This window comes from Ischnura elegans, chromosome 5 (genome assembly GCF_921293095.1).
Source record: "Ischnura elegans chromosome 5, ioIscEleg1.1, whole genome shotgun sequence".
Lineage (NCBI taxonomy): Eukaryota > Metazoa > Arthropoda > Insecta > Odonata > Coenagrionidae > Ischnura > Ischnura elegans.
Window position 1 is genome coordinate 43,678,861 of NC_060250.1, and position 20,585 is coordinate 43,699,445.

Genomic DNA, 20,585 nt, shown 5'->3' on the forward strand with positions numbered 1-20,585 from the left:
AGCTGCGGAATCATTCTTATTCCATTACACCTCATTGTGCTTATGAGTGGATATAGATCAAGGGACAACTGCGGAATTGTGTTGTCTATTCCGATAGTAATTCGTAGTACTTCGCACACTTCAATGATATTTGTAGAATAATAAATATTTATATTATTTGGAGCGTATTTTCTGTCCCTTTCCGTTATAAATATCTTCGCAACCCTTTATGAGTGTGAAAACGCGACTGTTTGGACCCATGAACGAGCCTTGCAGAGTTTTTTATACCCGCTCGCTCGCGACGTACACATAACTAATTCGCTAATTGCTCTTCAACGAGTGGGCGCACGCCTTTCGGTGGACATTCGTCGTCCGTCGTGCCGTGTGATAAGGAATCGGAGCTGGAGCGTTAAAGGTTTCTAAGCGTGTGATCTCCTCGGGTTCGCCGAACATGAAGGTCGGGGGTGCGGAGAGTCCGCCTAATGGGCCGTCGAGCATCGAGGTGTTCGACTTGAGAGGGTCGTCCTCGTACGACGTGAGCAGCGTGCAGGACACCGTCGTCTCTAGGGGATCTGGTCCCAGGTCGAGGATCGGCAGCGGCATCGCGTGGTGGCATCACGATGACACGATTCACAAGCACAGCAAGGTGAGTCGACGGGAGAGGTTGGCGCGGCGTAATCGTAAACACATGTGTTGGGATAAAATTGGCTTGAATAAGTCCTGTAGGGAATCGGGTTGGTGTGGTGGCTAGTGTTGGCTTCACACCTCGTGGGCTCGGGTTCAAATCCCGGTGATGGCAGAGAAGTGTCAGAGACTGCCCGATTCTTTCTTGAAGGATGTGTGGAGGACATTTCAAGCGCAACACTCCGTCCGCCGGATGGGACGTTACGCCGTGGTACCCGTGGCGCCTTTCGCAAAGAGTAGGCTAATGCCGACGCTGGGTCTTCCTCCTACCCTTTCCTCATGGCGAAAATGACCCCAGCTGTCGGTCGCCCCCTCCAAATACCATACCATAAGTCCTGTATCCATTTGTAAGAATAATATAATAAACGATTCCCCAGTCGACCTGTGGATGTGTTGTCACTCACCGCGCTTTTAAATGGGTTGCCAAAAGTCGCCACTCGCGTCATAGCGATGCGAATTTCCCGAAGAAATTAACTATAATTTGGCCTGTTAATCGAAATTTAGGACAATAACGAGAAGAAGTACGTAAATGTGAAAATATTAGCTGACAGAAGAATTGAGTGGAGAGCTGCGTCAAACCAGCCATACATTATACTGCAAACATTGACATAGCATTTTATAGTGTAAATCATATTTGTCGTGATGTCAATTACGGTTGATTACTACGAACAGTGACCCTTTAATAATAAAGTAAGTTGGTTGAGAAATAGACATTAAATTGTAAATCTAATTACGAGGATTTACCCCTCTCTTACTAGGTTTAAAAACCAGTCTAAGGGTTGTTGACCGCTGATGATGAACCGTAATTTACCGTATTTTCCGGCGTATAAGACGACTTTCTAGCACCTAAAATCTTTTTTAAAAAGTCGGGGTCGTCTTATACGCCGGGAATGTGGCAGCAAGGAGGAGGGGTGGCCGCACTGAACAAACACTTCACACATTTGCAGAACCCTAACCCTAACCCAGTGCTGAGATCTAATATACCAGGCTTTGTGAACTTCCATGTTAAAAGGAGGCCAAGGGAGAACCAAGCAAGACAATTAAACCAACGGTCGGAGGCACTTCAACACAATCAGCAGAGGACAGTTGTGAATGCAATGCATTAACAGGCGCGTGAGCACGGAATATAAATCAGACAACTGGCTTTAACACTGACATACGAAGCAAAAGGCAGTATCAATATTTCTCTCAGATGGCGTTGGTGCAAGCTACCCGGAAGCCCCATAAGAGATCGCACTGGTTGTAATATACCGTATAAATGCCAAACAGTCAAGGCCCCAACATGGCTCCACTAACAAGAAGAAAGAAATATGAAGCCAGTTTCAAACTAAAAGTTGTAAACTTTGCCATGGAACATAATAACTGCGCTGCTGCAAGACATTATGGAGTAACAGAAAAGATGGTTCGTGACTGGAAAGCAAACGAAAAAGCACTGAAGAATATGCCAAGGGGTAAGTGTGCATTAAGAAGAGGCACCCCACATTGGCCAGAACTCGAAAAACATGTAGCAGACATGGTGAATGAGCATCGCCAAAATGGTTATGTTGTAACACGCAATAAAATACGCTTGTTTGCACTTCAGTGGGCAAAATCTAATCCAGATCACAGCAACAGATTTAAGGCCACTGTATCCTGGTGTACTAGATTCTTAGAAAGGCACAATTTGGTACTGAGGCAAAAGACAAAAATTGCACAGAAATTACCTGCAGATCTTGATGCCAAATTAAATAACTTCCATCGATACGTAATAAAACAGCGCAATAAACATGGCTATGCGTTAAATAGTATCGGAAATATGGATGAAACCTCAATGAATTTTGATATGGTTGGAAATAAGACTGTCCATCTAAAAGGTGAAAAAACTATTTTTATTAAAACAACAGGACATGAGAAGTCCAGTTTTACAGTGGTACTAGCTTGCACAGCTGATGGCGCCAAACTGAGACCAATGGTTATTTTTAAAAGAAAAACAATGCCGAAACTCAAGTTCCCTGTTGGTTGTTTTGTACATGTGAATGAAAAAGGCTGGATGGATGAAGAAGGGGTAAAGCTATGGCTTGATAACGTATGGAGCAGGCGACCAGGTGGACTTATTAAAAAACGTAGCCTACTGGTGTGGGATATGTTCAGGGCTCATTTAACTCCCAGCACCAAGGAAAGGCTTGCGAGACTAAATACAGATTCAGCAGTTATTCCTGCAGGATTGACATCATTGGTACAGCCACTGGATGTGTGCCTAAACAAGCCGTTTAAAGATCGCATTCGAGAACAGTGGAATGAGTGGATGGTTAGCGGTGAGAAGTCATTCACAAAAGGAGGAAACATGCGTGCTCCACAGTTGGATGTTTTGTGCAAATTTGTTATAAAAGCCTGGAATGACATTGATGCAAAAACAGTAATCAAGTCTTTCAAAAAGTGTGGCATATCAAATTCGTTAGATGGTATGGAGGACGACTACTTGTGGCAAAATGAAGAGGAAGTCGAAGCTGAGACCACACCATCTGATACGGAATTTGATCCATATGATGATTGCCTTACAAATGTAGAACAAGACGTTATTGATGTACTGATGATATCAAATGACGAACAGGAGGATTTTAAAGGTTTTTAAATGGAAACTGCGTTGCTGACTCGCAGTGACTTGCGAGCTCTCTCTATCGTTTGTTAACTTCCTTGTATCAGACTGCTTTAGGAAAAGTTTAATCCACTTGCACTGTTTTAGTTTTATATGTTTTATGAGGAACTGACTTATGTTTATTAGTGACCGTTTTCATGCTATCATGTCATGCCATGATGTCATAAGCATATTAATTAAAAATTTCTATATTGAAATCAAATCTGATGTTTTTTATTTACCGGTAGTGTGCGTTGGAAAAGGGGTAGTCTTATACGGAGAGTATAGCACGAATTATATATTTTAACAAAAAAGTTGGGGGTCGTCTTATACGCCCAGTCGTCTTATACGCCGGAAAATACGGTATATTTTTTATGATATGGCATATCGAATTAATTACTTTCCAATGTGTTAACTGCGATTATTGATAATTCATGGATCGTTCTTCACTCATCGCTGAGCTACGGAGAGTTTTGATAACCGATCAAAATTCGCGCTTTAAGATAAGAAAACAAGTCCCTACGGAGCGAAAGGTGGCTTACTTTATGTAGTCCCCTCGTCCCTTGGACTCATTATCCAGACACTGCATGGACCTTTAACAGTATTCGCTCTGACGAATCACTCCCGCTCAACATACCTTTTTTCTCAAGGAATAACTCGTTAAAAATTTACCTTTAAAACCAGCGTCCAAAAATTGGAAAATCTGATAGGAATGTATTGCAGTAAACAAATACTCTTAGAGTACTAAAAAAATAGTTTTGCCTTCCTTCATGGCTTTCATTTATTTCAAATTGAGGAAATAACGGTACACACAATGAGGGGCATTCAAAGAAGCTGCTGATGTTTACTCAAGCCTTGTGAGGCGGACCTGTTGAATTTTTCGTGTAACTAACATGATTTGATATTTACGAATTATTTTGTAAATACCTTATTACGCAGTGTGGGGAAATTCCTAAGTTTAATTTCATCATGATTTTTCTGGAATGAGCAACCTTATTTCAACTTTAATATCTGAGTCGTGTAAGTTCTAATAGTAATAATCGCTTTTCTTGTACTTAGAAAAGTATTTCCTTAAGATAAAATGTTAAAATTATGCTTTCCAAATGTAACAGCAAGAAAATTTAGCAAAGAAAACCCAATTTTTTGTATGTCGTTTGCAGAAGTACTTGTAGAAAAGCATGTTTTCGAATTTTCTTGAACATGACATTTCCTTATTTTCTCGGTGGGATTCATGAGGAATCTGAATCTATCTGCTCCCTTTTCTGGGTATAAAATATAAAATTTTAACCCCAGAATTGATATCCTACAGACCTATCTCTTCAAAATTCCTCTTATCTCATGTAATGTCTTTTAAATCCTTGTGCCTGAACTTCCCCTTATCCTTCCATATTGCAAAAATGAAAGAAGGCCTTTATTGAAAAGTATTAGTATAAAATAATGGCATGTTCGACTGAAAATAATTCTTTACCTGTGATTATTTGAAGTTCTTCGAGTTTTAAGTCATTTTTTGGACCAGACGCGTATCACGATCAAGCTTACGCTGCGATTAAATGAGAAGCCATTGGAATTATTATGGGGTCATTGTTTGGTTAGAGTGATGTCTAGCAGTCGGTGTTTTCTGATATTTCTCACAAGTATATGTGAGCATGAAATCCTAAGATTAAAATTGTGCAAGAAGAGAAAATGGAAGAGGATACGTAACTCTGCCGTAAATGTTTTCCTCAAATTACTCGAAATATTATCTATTATGACAAGATATTAGAACTAAATTTCAACAAATGGTATTTATTTTGTGCTTATCATTAAAGTATGGCCCTTTACTTTTTCTTCTTCCTCGGGCCTATCCCTCTTTTGCTTTGGCGACGAAACAGACCTTTCTGATGTCTATTTTCACCATAATAATTACCCAAATTAACAAAGGGATCCTATGATACTGTCATCGGTCATGTTTAATTTTGTTGCAAGTTTAAAAATAACAGATTCTAAGATATCTAACTATTTATTTTTTTCTAAGCTTTAAAATTCTCCATTGTCGGGCCTCCTCATTATTAACCTCAGATGAGGATATTTAGGCTACACCAGACTTCACACTACCAGCTCAGGGAAAAATTTCTGTTGTGTAACGCATTTGGAACTGTCATCTATCTGCTTTGTAACTTCTGATTTGTATGTGCTTTCGAACTGCTTTGGAATTGAAACACGGTACACAGCAGTTCATGACATCATAGCGTCCTACCATGTCATCAGTTCATTTTTACACCTTTCTAACTCATATGCAGCACATTTTGGACTGCTTTGGATTTCCGTTGGAAACTGCTATGGAACACATTTTTAACCTTTGGAACTCATTTAGAATTAGCAGTGGAACTGATTTGTACCACTCATTCATCCGTTTTGGAACTCATTTGTACCAGTCGGTGATCCGTTTTGGAACTCATTTGTACACCATGCGAACTGCTTTGTAGCAGTGTAAGATGGCCTCTAGAGTTTCCTTGAAATTAATGGTTAAGTATATAGTAAATTTAGTCCAGATGATGGCGTTTGGAAGTGCGGCAGTAACTTCATCCCAAATAGTATATTGTCATCAGTGTCAGTCACTGCTCTATGAGTAGTCCCATTGTCTTTTCAAAATTAGGCACAAGCGAAGGTCCTTCCAGTTGGGCAGACTTGGCACGGGTTAGGTACTACTGATAAGTTAGAGTGGGGGGTAAGTGGCTTTGGTGGTCAAGAAAGTCCACATCGAGAGCTTAACTCCGGTCATACGTGGTTGACGTGTCCTTTTCTTAGTGAAATTCCTTCGTTTCTGGATGTTTTTCCTTGAAAACCGTCGTATTCAAAATCCGAAAATTCGACGCAAAATGCGAAAAAAGGCCTTTCCGGATACCTTGTCGCAATGCCGCGACATTGAAACAGATTTTCGAAGGAGAGATTCATTTCTGGCGAAAAAAGTCATAAAATATATTCCGTATACGGAACAAAAGATGGAGATAAACCATTGCCCGTGGATTGGGAAGACAATACATCGACCGGTATGTTTTATGTATATAAATCGATGCAAAATAATGCTTTTCCGAAAATATTAAAGAACGAAAGTATCGAAAAAAATGCAAAAAATACCGTAAAATTCAACATTTATGTGCGAAATATACTCTGAAAGCATAGACATTGATGTTTTTACAATAATAATCTACTTATAGATTCCAAAAAACGCCATTATTAACGACGTTTGCCTTGAAGTTGCTATTGAATACCTTATTTTACGCAACCAAGATTCTCGGTATGCAGTGAAGATAACCTTATCGCATTCCAAAACGGCCCCAAAAATAAAATCAACAGATTTAGGCGTTACTTGGTGGAACGATGAGATATTCATGGTTAAATAAAAACACAGTACTATTCCACAACCTTATATTTTTGCAGTCTACTAGTTTCAACGTTACAACGTCTTGATAATGACGTTGTAACGTTGAAACTAGTAGACTGCAAAAATATAAGGTTGTGGAATAGTACTGTGTTTTTATTTAACCATGAATGGCCCCAAAAATACTTTAAGCAACAAGGAAAATAGAATAATTATTATTTAAACTCATTCGAGTGAACATTTTGGAGTTCCGTTTCCATTAACTGACTTACGAATATTTCTTAAACCGTTCTTTCGTATTCCGTTCATATGTGCATTTCTATTGCATATATTAGATAATTTTCGAGAAAACGAATCAGACTGAACTTGGCCGTGGTATGCCGGCGCGTAGAAGACAGTTCCAAAACAAATGACGACGTCTATAAATCGCATTGAGTCGTTCGACAGGAATTGCAAACGTATGAAAAGCAGTTACTCATGAATCTTCTCAGTACACGGCAGTTACAATACGAATGATGACGTCTGGAAATCCTGTCGAATCGTTCAAAAGAAGTTCCAAATGTGTAGAAAGCAGTTCCACACGAACACACACTGTATAAAGGAGTGCGAAGGGAGATTACAAATTTCTTCATTGTTCCAATTTTTGGTACAAATTAGTGGAAATGAGTTCCACAGTAGTTCCATAACAGATTTTGGTGTTTCAAAACAGTTTCAAAGGGTTCCCAAGCAGTTGGAAAGCAAAACTTTTCCCTGAGAGCCCATGTTCTTCAATTATTTTTTTACAGTTAGTTGACTATATTCTTACCCTTTTGTCGATTTATGTATACTAGACCAAAGAATAGAATAGTTCATGACTAATATACGATCAAAATAAATTATTTACGTAACTTAACATTTCCCTTGAGCTACAACCTTGTCGCGGGGGAAGGCTTCTGCGTTCCTATGACCCATAGAACTGCACTGGCGGGGATAATTTTCAGTGGTACACTATTATCTCCCGGCAGGGGAACCCATACAGGATGGGAGCCAGACTAATGATAGTCCGCATGATAGTGTCCTGTAAAAATCAATAGTGGTATGGGCTTATGGTAACTTAATTATATAATTATTCGTTTTGCCGTAAATTGGTGATGCCAAAAATATTTTATAGCTTTTTTCAAAATTTAGCCCCGCATTTTCTCGGGTTTAACTTTTCCTTGAATCGTTTAGGTAGATAGATTATTCAACGAATTGAGTAGTTTACCTTGGGTTCATACAGCTAAAAGTGCCGATGTACCGAATGCCAGCGGGAAGGGGGATAACATAATTATGGAACGTACCTGAATTTAATATTTTCTTATTATTCCTTTTGCATTTGCGTTCAAAAGTTGATCCTAGCTTGCTCGGTAATTTTTTAAATATTTTTTAATAATATGCCAATTCTTGTTGGCCCCTATTCAGATGCTTCTATAAAATTTAGATTATACATTGAATTAAAATGCTGATCATACAAAAGAATAATGTATGGTGTGCCGTATCGTAAAAATTATACAAGGTGCATATTGGAACCTCTTGGTCATTCCAATTTTTTATAACAAGGGGCATTGTGCTATAGCAGAAGTACCGTATCTTAAGCTAGGTTTACACGGTTTACACCTGCGAGAAAAGTTGCGACATAAGTTGCGCGAGTGGTGTCGCATAGTGTAAACTCACAGATGCAATTTTTCCCGAGAGTTGGACGCGAGTTATTTTGCGAGCTCTCGCGCGAACCGGGTGCATCCAGGGGGAGCTCCGCTCACTGAGCGGAAGGTGAGCGAACCACCGCTCTCCCCCTGGATGCGACCGCTCACCACCCGATCACTAGTGAGCGGCCGCCATATTTGTGAGCGTACTCCGGGACCGATCACCTCGCTCACCGACCAGTGAGCGGCGGCGCGAGTTCAAAATGGTGCCGAAGAACTGTCAGGTCGAGCAGCCGTATTAATTATACATTGTAACGTATCTAGCGCTGGATGACTTATACGTAATGTAGGCATATTAAATGCGATTGGCAGAAGGCCTTTTGTTACGTATTTATTTACTAAATTAGGTAGCCAAAATATTATTCTGCGGTGGAATTTTGTCGTAAGCCAGGTAAAGTTCAGATGTAGCCTTCGCTGAAAAATGGATTTTCGAGTTGAAATGTGTTTTTAATTCTTTATTAATATTTCATAGGCTTCAGATAAATGCAAATATAGCTATATACGTAAATCGCGGGGTATTACTTGTCCGCTTAGTCAAAAAATAAGGCGTGAGTAATTTTTCTCCCGGGTTAACTAAGTAATTGCTTCAACATTGCCTTCTGGCCGTTTTACACGGGGGACGTCATTGCGCAATAGCTGAAGTATGTAAGAAGTTAAAATCAAAATTGCATCGTGTAAAGCGGTGAATTTCTATAACACACGCGAGAATGATCGTACATAAGGTACCTTTATAAATATTGGTCTTCTGGTAGAGAAACATATTACAGTGATATATCAGGGTTAAGAGTAAAACCTTTCATGTGACCTTTGACAAAGTGAGTTGCATACATAAAGTTGACAGAACTAGAAATGTTGAAGGTTAGAGGCTAAATCTATTATGTCAATAAAAGGTTGGCATCAAGCAAGTTGTTCAGCGATTTTAAAAACCCTTAAAACTACTCGCTGGCGAACGACAAGAAGATATAACAAAAATTTGTTTGTCATCAGCAGGAACATGAACATTAACCCGAGCACATTCAAAGTCCATTCCTCAGAAGCTCATGTGGCACATAGCTCACTTCAAAAGTAATGTCAGATTTGGTTTGTACGATAACACCAGCACTTTTTTAATTTGACCGGTTTACCAGCACTTCCTCAAAACATCCGCCACACTACGTCCCGTAATGCTGAGATATAACTTCATCATTAGTCACCCGATGTTCACAAACAGTTTGTTGTGATAGTAATGTCTACTGCTGTCCTTGATCAATTATTAAATCTCATTCAAGAAACTATAAGACGAAGCGGATTTCATGGAATTAGCAAATGTGAAACTATTGCTTTCTAAACATGGGAAAGACGTCCATTTTAGTGCAAAGACCTCTTTTTTCAAGACTTCAATGTCAGGCGCCAGATTCCCAACGAAATATTTGGACGATTGACACAATAGGCATTTCCAATAAATATCACGGGACTCGTAAAGAGCTGTTAGCGATAAATCCTTTAGGCCCGTACATTAAGAGTGATATATATTCGGGACAGAGTCACAAGGTATGAACTTATCACAGGAATTAAAGGATATTTCGCAGCCACTACACAAAAGTATGCACAAGCGCTGGGCGCCATATTGAATGTTTTGCATTTCAAGTTCCCCACCAAAGCGCTCACTGAGCATTCATCATCCAGGGGGGAATGTGATCTGGGGTGCGGTCCAATGAATGCTACTTTCGCTACCAGACGCTACAGACGGAAGTGCTCCGGAGCACCGGTCCATAGGCGCTACGTTCGCTACGAGAATTTCTTTTCGGACCGGTCAGGAGCGAAGTCAAGATGGCGGAAATGAACGAGGGTGGGCAAACTGGGATTATGAAATCGAAGATGTGGTTTTAATTGCGAATTGAGGTGACTATGATCATTGAATATTAATAAATATGTTTGAATATCATTAAAATGAATTTTATTTTTCAATACCGGGCTCCACATAGTAAAGGAAGAAACTTTGGACTGTATTTCTCACACCAACCCTCGCCTACCCTTCTCAATGAAACTCATTACCCTAGTAAAGGAAAAAGTAGGTACTCTACCGTTTTCCCAGTTGAAACATATTAACTTATAATGGCTAACGACTATTAAAAAACATTAATCTATTTCATGTATATCCTATTTTTCTTCAGATTTTAATTTATGGCATGAGTAAATTTGTCGATATATGTTCTTACAATCCTTTCTTTATATTACATGCCCCTTTTAATAATTTTTGTTGCCTTTTGTATGTAAAGGCTGCTTCCAAAGACATTTGAGTTCATTTTGGGGGAGATACGAGAATGTTTGTCGATATTTAGTTCTTGCTACATATTTATTTAAATCACAATTAAATTTACATCTATTTACTAAGTGCGTCTACTCCGTTACTTCGTAGTCACTTATATAGGAGAAAGGCGTCCACATTCAGCGTCCATCATCTGCAACGTGAGTAAACTCTCCATTGCCTCAGTGCATTCCCTTCGAATTTCCGCCAAAAATTGACTCGCTCCTCCGCTGACCCAAGTTTTCAGGGGAGCGTCTGGAGCTGGTCCGGAGCGAGGCGGGAAACGGGTGTATGACGTTTGCCGTGACGTCACAGCCTAACCTGTAGCGCTCCGTAGCGAATAACGGACCGCTTGGTGGCGCTCCGAAGCATTGGTAGCGTTCAACGGACCGCACCCCTGTTTGCTCTACTGCTGAAAGTTGCTGCCGATTTGCATCTGTTTATTCACTTTTATTTTTTCGAAAATGGGCTTTCATTTGTGTTAGAGGTACACATAGGTGAGTCACATTAAAACTGAAATCGTTGAAAGCGGTGAAAGGCCCAGAAATTGAAGGATTTTTTTTTTAATCCTTAAAAATTCGAAACCTTGATTTATTCCTTCCTCGCGTTTGATGTTTATTCATCTATTTTATACGTGCTGTGTTTCAAATTGTCCCAGCATGCTGGTAAGCCATATTTTGAAAACAATTTCTTCTCTGTAAACGATTATTTGGATAGTAATTCTTAGGATACCGCGTTTTCTTTCCTCAGTAATAATCGCGGTCATCGTCTTCCTGAAGTTAGAAGATTATTCAGCCCCTTGCAGTGCTTTTAAAAATAGGATAGAAAGAAAACGAAAGGCATTTATTTCGATTCGTTACCCACCATTAGTGTATTCATAATATACAAATTATTTGTTTTAGAAATCCCAGTTTAGACGAATGTTAATGGTGAATTTAAACTCATTTGAAAAAGGCAAGATTAGCAGTCATGCGATGCCACTCCACGTGACGTCACAGGGACCCAGATGCTATACGAGTTGTCAGGAGTTTTACATCGTCTGAGATTACCAATGCGTGCATGAGGCACAGAGCTCAGGGAAACATCTCTTTATAATCACCTATTAAAATTGAATAAGGTCGGAAAGTTTCCTTCGTTTGATAAGGTATCAATAATCCTTATTTAAGCCAAGCGCTACCTGCTAGCAGCCTGCATCACAGCGGCGCTCATAGTCTCGTACCAAGGTGGCCTCACACGGCGGCAGCCGGAGCCAGAATGACGTGACACGGGCTTTTCCAAGCATTAATACTTAGCCGTCGCGTTTTCGCACGTTGAAATTTTTCCCTTTTCATTTAATCGCGAAAAATTGATATCGTCATATAAACATCTAAAAGCGTGAAATACGTACTCCAGGAGTAATAATCTTTCGATTTAGGCAATAAAAAAGTAATACGAAATCACCCTATTCTTCGCACTACCCCTATGCGTGACTATTCTTTTCACCCTCATTTCGTCAATGATACGCCATTATTACACGTGGAGAATGTAATGACTTTAGCCTGCAGGGAAACTTAAAGATTCCACTCATCACTTGAATGCCTGGAATTAAGGAGTGGACGATTTTTTCGTGCCGAAAATAACTGTTGCGAACGATGAGGAAAAATTGAAGCGATCCTTAATATTTTATGTCAATGATGGTGGTCTTTCATCTGCTAATGAGACTCCAACAATAGTAACTCCAACAGCAGATAATAAATTCGTAGGTGTAAGACATAAAACGCAGTGATTCAATATTGGTGAGATTTTTTGTCCCAATCGTTATTGATTTTCAATCCTAATTTGTAGGATTTGACCTGCCTGTAACAGTCCCTATTGATTATTACATTGAAGTTAAAGAATTCGCAGACAGACGGAATGTATGAGATTTAAAAGTCTCTTTTAGTATGCATCGCGTTAGCTCTGAGATATAGTATGGAGGTTCTTTAAATGCGACCGGTTCAAACTGGAGTACATAAATTCTTAATCCTTACGTGGAACGGCTAATCATCGAGGTAGATAACATACTGTTGAGGTCAGCATGGACGTTACAAATAATTAAATTAGTATCAGCTTTGTATTGTGAAAACCAAGCCTAAGCCATTATAACAGTTTAAAATTATTTATTTTTTCTGCCGACGCCAAAAATATTTTACCGGGCTCTTTTTAGTAGACTAGCTTCTACGTATAACATTGGAATTAGGAAAATAGACTCTAAATACAGTTTTTAACTTTAATTTTACCTGTGAACTACGAAAGAACTTGGTAGGTATTATACAGGCAACGTTGTTTGTGATGTTTTGCAGCTATTTAGGCGGCCCATTTTTCTCGATCCTGTGATTTTATACCATGACAGCTTCACAGATGCTTGATTGATGCTTGTAAAAGAACTCGTTGCATATCGAATATATCATTCAAATGTTACATTTAATATGGATATAACACATTTTCAGGCCTCTTTGTTTATGGAACCACATTGCAATGTTTGGGAATAACATCTTTTTCTGTAATTTTCCTCAGGAATTTATTCCGAATGCGCATAATATATTTCTGTGGAATATTACGTATTAAAATTATTTCCAAATATTGCGCAGTCCAAATTATTTTTGAATGACTGTCTATCTTTGAGATAATCCTTCACGATTTATGGGTGTAGAAGTCATATGTTACGGGAAACAAAACGGAATCACTCATAGGGTCGTTGGCCTATGAACTCTGGGCGCTTAGAAAACAATATAGTGTTACGTGCCATGGATACGTAGCTGTGGAATGCGCATGAATGCTCGTTCAACTCTCCCTCTGCCTTGTCGTGTCGCTACTTACGAAATAAGTGCTTGCGAGCCTGCTTCTTGGCGTCGTAATAGAAGCCGCAGATCTAGGAGAGGAAAACATCCGACCGAGTGATGTTGTGATCGTGACTCGTCCACGGGACGACTGAGACGCATGTGCGGCATTATCAAGTCTCGGGGAGAACTTCATAACCGGAATTCAAAGGAAGTGCACCGCGAAACCTCGGCTTTGCGCATGCGCATTGTCGAGGGAGAGATTTCGTCTTCTTTTATCGCGAAACCCAGTTTCTCATGTGCGTGCGTCAAGCATGCCGATGGAAGTGTTCTTTTTTTATTTCTACCCAATGGACGAAGTGCTGCTGCCTGTGGATTTGTCACCGCAATGAATCCGTTCGGAAACGATTTCCCGTCCATGCGCGGACTTGCCGGCGTTAGGTGAAAGAGTAGTGCCGGCAGAATCTCTTCGTGGCAGTCCGATAATTGTATCGTGGCAGTTTAAAATGTTTGGTCAGTAGTTTTTATTTTAAGCTATCGCTAGCGTGCACCTGTGCCATGAAGGCCTCCGGAGTGAATGGAAGTAAACGCGTAGCTTGACGTCCCAATGCTCAACGAAAATGTGTTTTCGGTTCCGTAGAGGGCCTAGCGGTCGCCCCGGCGACAAGGATTATCTGCATCAACATGAGCTGCGTCCACTTCGTCGTTCGAGCGAAACTGTAGGTAACTCGATTTTAAATTATCATATGTTTGAGTTTCGTGCGTACACGTATGGAATTGTAGTGCATCCAATTCACTCGATTTTTTTAGCTATAAATTTATTGTTTCTCTTTTTTTAGGAAGAAAACATCGGAAATGAGACGGTCGAGTTGCGATTTCGTGAGGTAAAGACGAATCGAATTATTTTAAAAGAGTATCAAAGCTGGGTTATATTTTATTATGAGTGAGAGGAGGCAGTGTTAATATTTTTATGCTCGTCATTTCCCAATGTCATCATTGCAGAGGTGTCGAATGTGTCTAATCATCACATTTATTTTCTGAAGACAGAGCTGTAATCCGTCCTTTTGACAAATATTTTTTAATGCTTTCTATGTTTTGCGCCATTTTTTGAAAGCTGAAAGTTCATTGAAATTTACACTTTTTAGGCATTCTTGGTGAAGCCTGTAGGCTTACAATTGATTTTACAATTTCAATTTTGTATTGGATTAATCTGAGTTATTATGGGAACTTAGCATCGGAGTCAGCGAAGGAACAACTTTGTTAAACTGTCAAATATCGCCACGAATTTAGATTGCACTCGTGTCTTTATACTTAGGACGAGATATTTCTGGCTTTCATAATTGGCGTTCTGTTTACCCACACCGGTGTGGCACTGATAACAAGATAGCCTACTCCTTTCTCAGACGATCGATTGCGTTAATGATAATCTTCCAATATTTTTCAGGGTTGTCCCAAGTGAGGGAAGTGTTGACTGCACATAACTGCTCGATAAAACATCCAAGGTCATGCTTGAATTTTAACCTTTTCGTTTTTTATGATTTAATAGAAAATATAATTAAATACATACTGCAGGGTTCATTTCAAACTTTGAGCGACTATTGTTGTAAAATTTTATGCGTAAAACGTATAAAGCTGTCTAAATAAGTGAAAAAATTTTGCCTTTGTTATTATTAAGTCACTTTTTCAGTCAATTCTTAGTAAAAACTTTGAGAGAACGCTGTAAAAGCGGTAGCTAACTTTCAAATTTAGAAATTCTAAAATAATCATATTTTTCCAGTATTAGGCGAGCAGCCTCTAATTACCTTAAAATGCATAGTGTCCTATGACCATCGAAGATAAAATTTGTATTTGTAAACTTAGTTTTTGATATAGCAATGAATTATCTTTGCAATCGTATGTAATTATGCTGTTTTTTGTTTTATTTGTGTCAACTGTGTGCATGTACTACTTTTACCAACTCAAAGCCCTGAGTCAAAGATACAATACCCACTCGTGATATTTCGAAGAATCTATTTTGGTTGCAAACGCTCATTCTTGACTTCTCCAAATTTCAAAATTCTTATTAATGCTTTTAGACTGTTTCAGAGAAATTCCCCTATGCAAGATATACTATCGTGTCCGTTATCGCATGATATCTTCGCAGTATAAATAACCCATTTCCTGTCAGTGACGATTGAGCAAATATTCATGTCGTCAGTGATTCTGCATTCAAGATAATTGATTTTGTTGCATTATTTTTCGTTCACTCATCAATCTCGGCTCTTAAAATAAATTAGCCTTATTTTTAGGTTAAGGTTATAAGAGAATCGTGTACTTTGGCCAGATATCTTGAGATATTAATGAAGGAATGCAACAATTATAATAATATCGTCTAAATTACGAGCGAATTTTGGACTAGAAGTCCTTTCTTATTATTTACTTTGCTGACAATTACATTTATCCATTCCCTGGATGGTGGTAAATCTACCCGAGCAAGATTCGATCCCTCGATCCTCAGGTTGGTATACGGGGACATTACCCCGGCGCCACTGAGGCCGGCAATGAAAAAAAAACGGAAAAAATAGCCCCGGAATACTAGGTTTTTCACGAATACCATTTATTCTTAGCCAAATTTTTACCGTCCATTTCTTGCAGTCATTATGACAGAAGCATGCGTAATATAAAAAAAATATTTAAATCTATTTTAAGACATGTAGTTGTGTATTCTACGCGGTGGAACTGTGGACAATTTCATAATCCAATCTCAATTTTTGATCGTTTTTAAATTAAACATTTGTAAAATTACAATTTTCCAATACGTGACAGTGAAAGAAATGAACATGTGAAACGTTAGCATTTAAGGGTTGTTATTTCTTTGAAAATGAATATAACCGTTCTAATAAGCAAAATGGGTAATTACTTGTTATTGTGATCGACTTGTCAAGAAAGAAAACATCACGTGGCGAAAGTTTCCCTTCATTTTTAAATTTAGTTATGTTAGCAGAGATTCGACGGAAAACGATATGAGGTCAGTACTAAAAATTACAACTGTAATTACTACTAGAATCTAACGATTTGATCGTTGGATTATTCTTCCTCATAGAATAATCCTCCAAGGTCGTTAGTATATTAATTGCGTATGCTTGGTTTCGCTTATAGTAGGGCCCGCCCGCCTTTGTGACGGTGCGGAAATCCTCGTCCCTTCCCTTCCTTTCCTATCCTTCCCCTGGAGGCGTCGTCGGGCTCTCACCGCGGCGGCGCCTCCTTCCTTGTTCCTTCCCGTCCTTCCCCTTCTGGGCGCAGAGGAGAAAAGCTCGCGCTTACCGTCCCTGCCCCAGGAGTGTATCCCCGCAAACCCGCCCTAGGGTTTCGTTCCCATTGTAATTACTACTAGAGCAGCGAGCGATGTAAATAATTTTTCGCGTTCTTTTAATGCGAAAGTAGGAAATTCTTATTTTCTTATTCTATATTCACATCACGGAGGAGCGCCAGAGTGGAAAGTGCGACTTCTTGTTTATAGTTAGGAAAAATTGGAAAAAATAACTTGTTGATAACATTTCGAGGCATATCACCCACATCACTTGCTTGTCATCTTCTTGCTGAATTAATTTTGGATATCTCATGATTACTAGATGATTATGGTATGAGGTAACGTAGTACTCGTACTATTAAGGTTCTATTAAATCTACAAAGAAGCCCTCTCGCCGCCTCATGTGCGTTTGACGTTGCTATTTGGACACCTGCCTTTTATGTGAAAAATGGAATGGAAATAATGAATAAAATGGAATGGAAAATGTTTGTATGATGTTAATGCGAGCGCGTCCCAATTTTAATAGGGTGGTTTCCTATTGTTTTTTTATTGCCTAAATCGAAATATTTGGATTTAAAGATTTGGACACCTGTCTTTTATGTGAAAAATGGAACTGTTTGTATGATGTTAATGCGAGCGCGTCCCAATTTTAATATTGGTGGTTTCCTATTGGTTTTTTATTGCCTAAATCGAAAGATTATTACTCCTGGAGTACGTATTTCACGCTTTTAGATTTTTAAATTAAGATATCTATTTGTAGCGATTAAATGAAAAGTGAAAATTTTCAAGCTCGCGAAAACGCGACGGCTAAGTAGGAATGATGGGAAATCTCCGTGTGACGTCGTTCTGGTTCCCGCTGCCGCAAGTGAGGTGACCTCGGGGCGAGGCTTTGAGCGCTGATACGACGCAGGATGCTAGCAGGTAGCAGAGTACCCTGCTAGCTGGTAGCGCTTGGCTTAAATAAGGATTATTAATACCTTATCAAACGAAGAAAACTTTCCGACCTTAGCCAGTTTTGATAGGTGATTATTGAGACATGTTTCCCTGAGCTCTATGCCTCATGCATGCATTGGTAATCTCAGACGATGTAAAACTCCTATCTACTCGTATAGAAACTAGGTCTCTGTGACGTCACATGGAGTGGCATCGCATGGGCGCCAATCTGGCCTTTTTCAAATGAGGATAAAATTGACCCTTGCCATTCGTCTAAACCGGTATTTCTAAAACCAAATAATTTGTATATTATGAATAATCTACTGGTGGGTAACGGATCGCAATCAATGCTTTTCCATTTCTTTGATGAAGGAAACTACCGTATTGTCCATTTATTGTGCTATGATAAAAATTTTTTTCTTGGTCGAAGCTCTCACGGGTCATTGTAGATGATGCTTTTTCTGAATTTGCCCCGCGTACGTAATCGGTTTTTTGGCCGACCTTTCGTGGCCGTTGCTGGTCACTTTTTCTTAGGAAATCTTTCCCTATCCATCCCCGAATGAAACACCGGGTAAAAAACCGAATGAGTACGCAGGGCACACCCGAAAAAAACATCACCAACGGTAACGATTTTTTTGTCCTATCTCATCAGCAAGGTATTAAAATTCCTTCATCGTTTTTTATCTGACGTGAAAATTTTCTACGACGAAAACAGTATATTCCTCTTGTAACCCCGAGAGCCATAGATTGTGAGTTATTTAAGCATTGTGGGTTGTTTCATACCGTCTTGTTTTCATCAATTTGCAATGAATAACGCTGCTTTTATAAGTATTTTCCCATTTATCTTAGAATAAATCTTTCCTATTGCCGCCTTTAGTGGTATTTGCGAGGAAATGGGTGACGAAAAACCTGTTGCCAAAATTCGTGTGTTCACGCATGGTACACCGACAGGAAACCCATACGTTTCCCTTTTACGGGGTATGGTCACCAGGTGCTCTAAATAATACGTACGACATGATTAATAATATTGTAAAATTTTATATCCTAGTACTTTGTGTAAACATATATTCATTCTCCCTGAATCTTAAGCACGAAGTAGAAAATTATTAGGACAGGTAGTGGTAATTTGCTAAACTGTCCATGGATAAAAGCGATCGAAATCATATGATAATTCTAGCACATATTCGTCTTTACTTTATGAACAATCATTTGCCAAATATCTACTGAAGCTTTTTCGGAAATTCAGTCGTCAATATTGGTGGTATTTGAGATTTTTAAAATTTATTTAGCAGATACGCTGCTAAAGTTTTCGAAGTTGAAGTGATGATCACTTCAACCTTTTCTTGTTGTGAAGATACTATTTCGCGATGAAAAGGGCCTCCTGGAGGCCGAAATAGCGGTAATCGCATCTTGACCTGCTCTTCTTGAGCTTATTCTCCTGACATTTTTATCCTATGTGTCTTTGTGTGTACGTGTGTGTGAGTGAGTGATTGTCTAGGCTTGCCGGTTGAGAGGTTGTGTTTGGTCCATGCGATATTTAGTTCATCCCCGCAAACTAATACAGTAATACCCGGTTTGGTGTAAAATGGATAAGTAGAATACGTTACGGCTGTTGGAGCTATTCTTTTCTCAATTACTTCTTATGGTACGCTTGTATTCAGTATTGATACTCCACATTGGCTGTTGAGCATCTTCTTAGAGCAATGACATGTGAAGGAAATACCAGATCCTGCCAAATACCTACGATTCTTTGGGATATATTTTTCATGTCCATGTACGGAATCTTTTCACGGAATATCTATGCGTTATAAACTAGTTCTTATTTTGGAAATGCAAATTCTTAGGGGTCATTTACCTGATTGCTTTATTGTTGACTTGTTGGAAACATTGTATTGGTTAATTTTTCGGTGGAAAATATGCATAATATTTTGATAACGGAAATTATTAATTCTGTTAACCTTTCAGTTCAGATGATAAATCTGATTTTTCTACAGTTCAGCTAAGTTAGTTAAGGTGTCAAAAATTCAGAAACATATTAGTATGATAATGACCTTAATAACTTATTTCAATTAGTATTACTGTTGGTTTATGAGTAGATACCGGGGGAAAAGACGGAATGGACAGAAAATTTGGGCGATTTTCGCCATGACTTGTTCCACTCGCCAGTTCCATTAATTCGAGTCCCGTTATGGCTTCCTTTATCGACTGCTGTATTTCCGAGAAAATGTGAGCTCCCCCCCTCCCTAAAAGCTTGATTGTATAATGTTGTTTGGATCGATGTTTGGCTGGAACAAATGCCTAGGAAAACAAAAAACCCCGACTCACTGTGAAGAAATCTCGGACAGGAGACGGGAGGAAGATCCGTTATCACTCCGAGCCTCTCAGATTGTTCGCAAGTTGGTGCTCCATCCTCGCCACCGCGTTACAGTCAGTCGTGGAGCGATTTCTTGCTTACTGTTTCGGAAAATCGGACTCTCTTGATTCGACCTCAGCGGAAAATCTGGCCACCATCAGCTCGCACCGTCCGGCATCGAGTGCTGTCGCTGTCCGTCGTGACCGGGGCTCTTATCTTCCGACTGAGTGTGGACTGTAGTCCCCAAATCGCTGGGAAATCTTCCGTCTCTCCCCTCACACCCCCTGGTCGTCTTTCCCCTCCTCAGCATGCGTGGACCTCTTCCTCTACCTTCTTGACACCCATTTCATTCATTTTTCACGATTGTTTCTCTTCCTTGTGGCCATACCAGTCTTCCCAGAATTCTTATCAATTATACATGCCGCTTCCATCGGCATACGCCCCCCGGCCCCCCTTCACCTGTTCCGAGCTTTCCTCCAGGTTTATCCCGTTTCGTGTGCGTTCTGCGTCACTATCGTTAGCTTTCTGGGCCTGGTCCGTTTATTTTTCGAAATTTTTCGGTGCAC

At 39.5% G+C, this 20,585-nt stretch overlaps 1 protein-coding gene across 2 annotated transcripts in view; it reads left to right on the forward strand.

Moving 5' to 3' along the window:
* Positions 1–20,585, forward strand: part of LOC124158773 (kinase D-interacting substrate of 220 kDa B) — a 123,470-nt gene that overhangs the window by 18,743 nt on the left and 84,142 nt on the right. The window contains exons 1-2 of one of the 2 annotated variants that reach the window (XM_046534081.1): positions 13,742–14,163; positions 14,284–14,328. The exons of the other annotated variant lie outside the window; for it this stretch is intronic. Of the exons in view, the coding sequence (XP_046390037.1) occupies positions 14,065–14,163; positions 14,284–14,328 (144 nt within the window). The 5' untranslated portion in view covers positions 13,742–14,064. Of the gene's footprint in view, positions 1–13,741; positions 14,164–14,283; positions 14,329–20,585 lie in introns of those variants that run through there. 2 annotated transcript variants of the gene reach the window in all.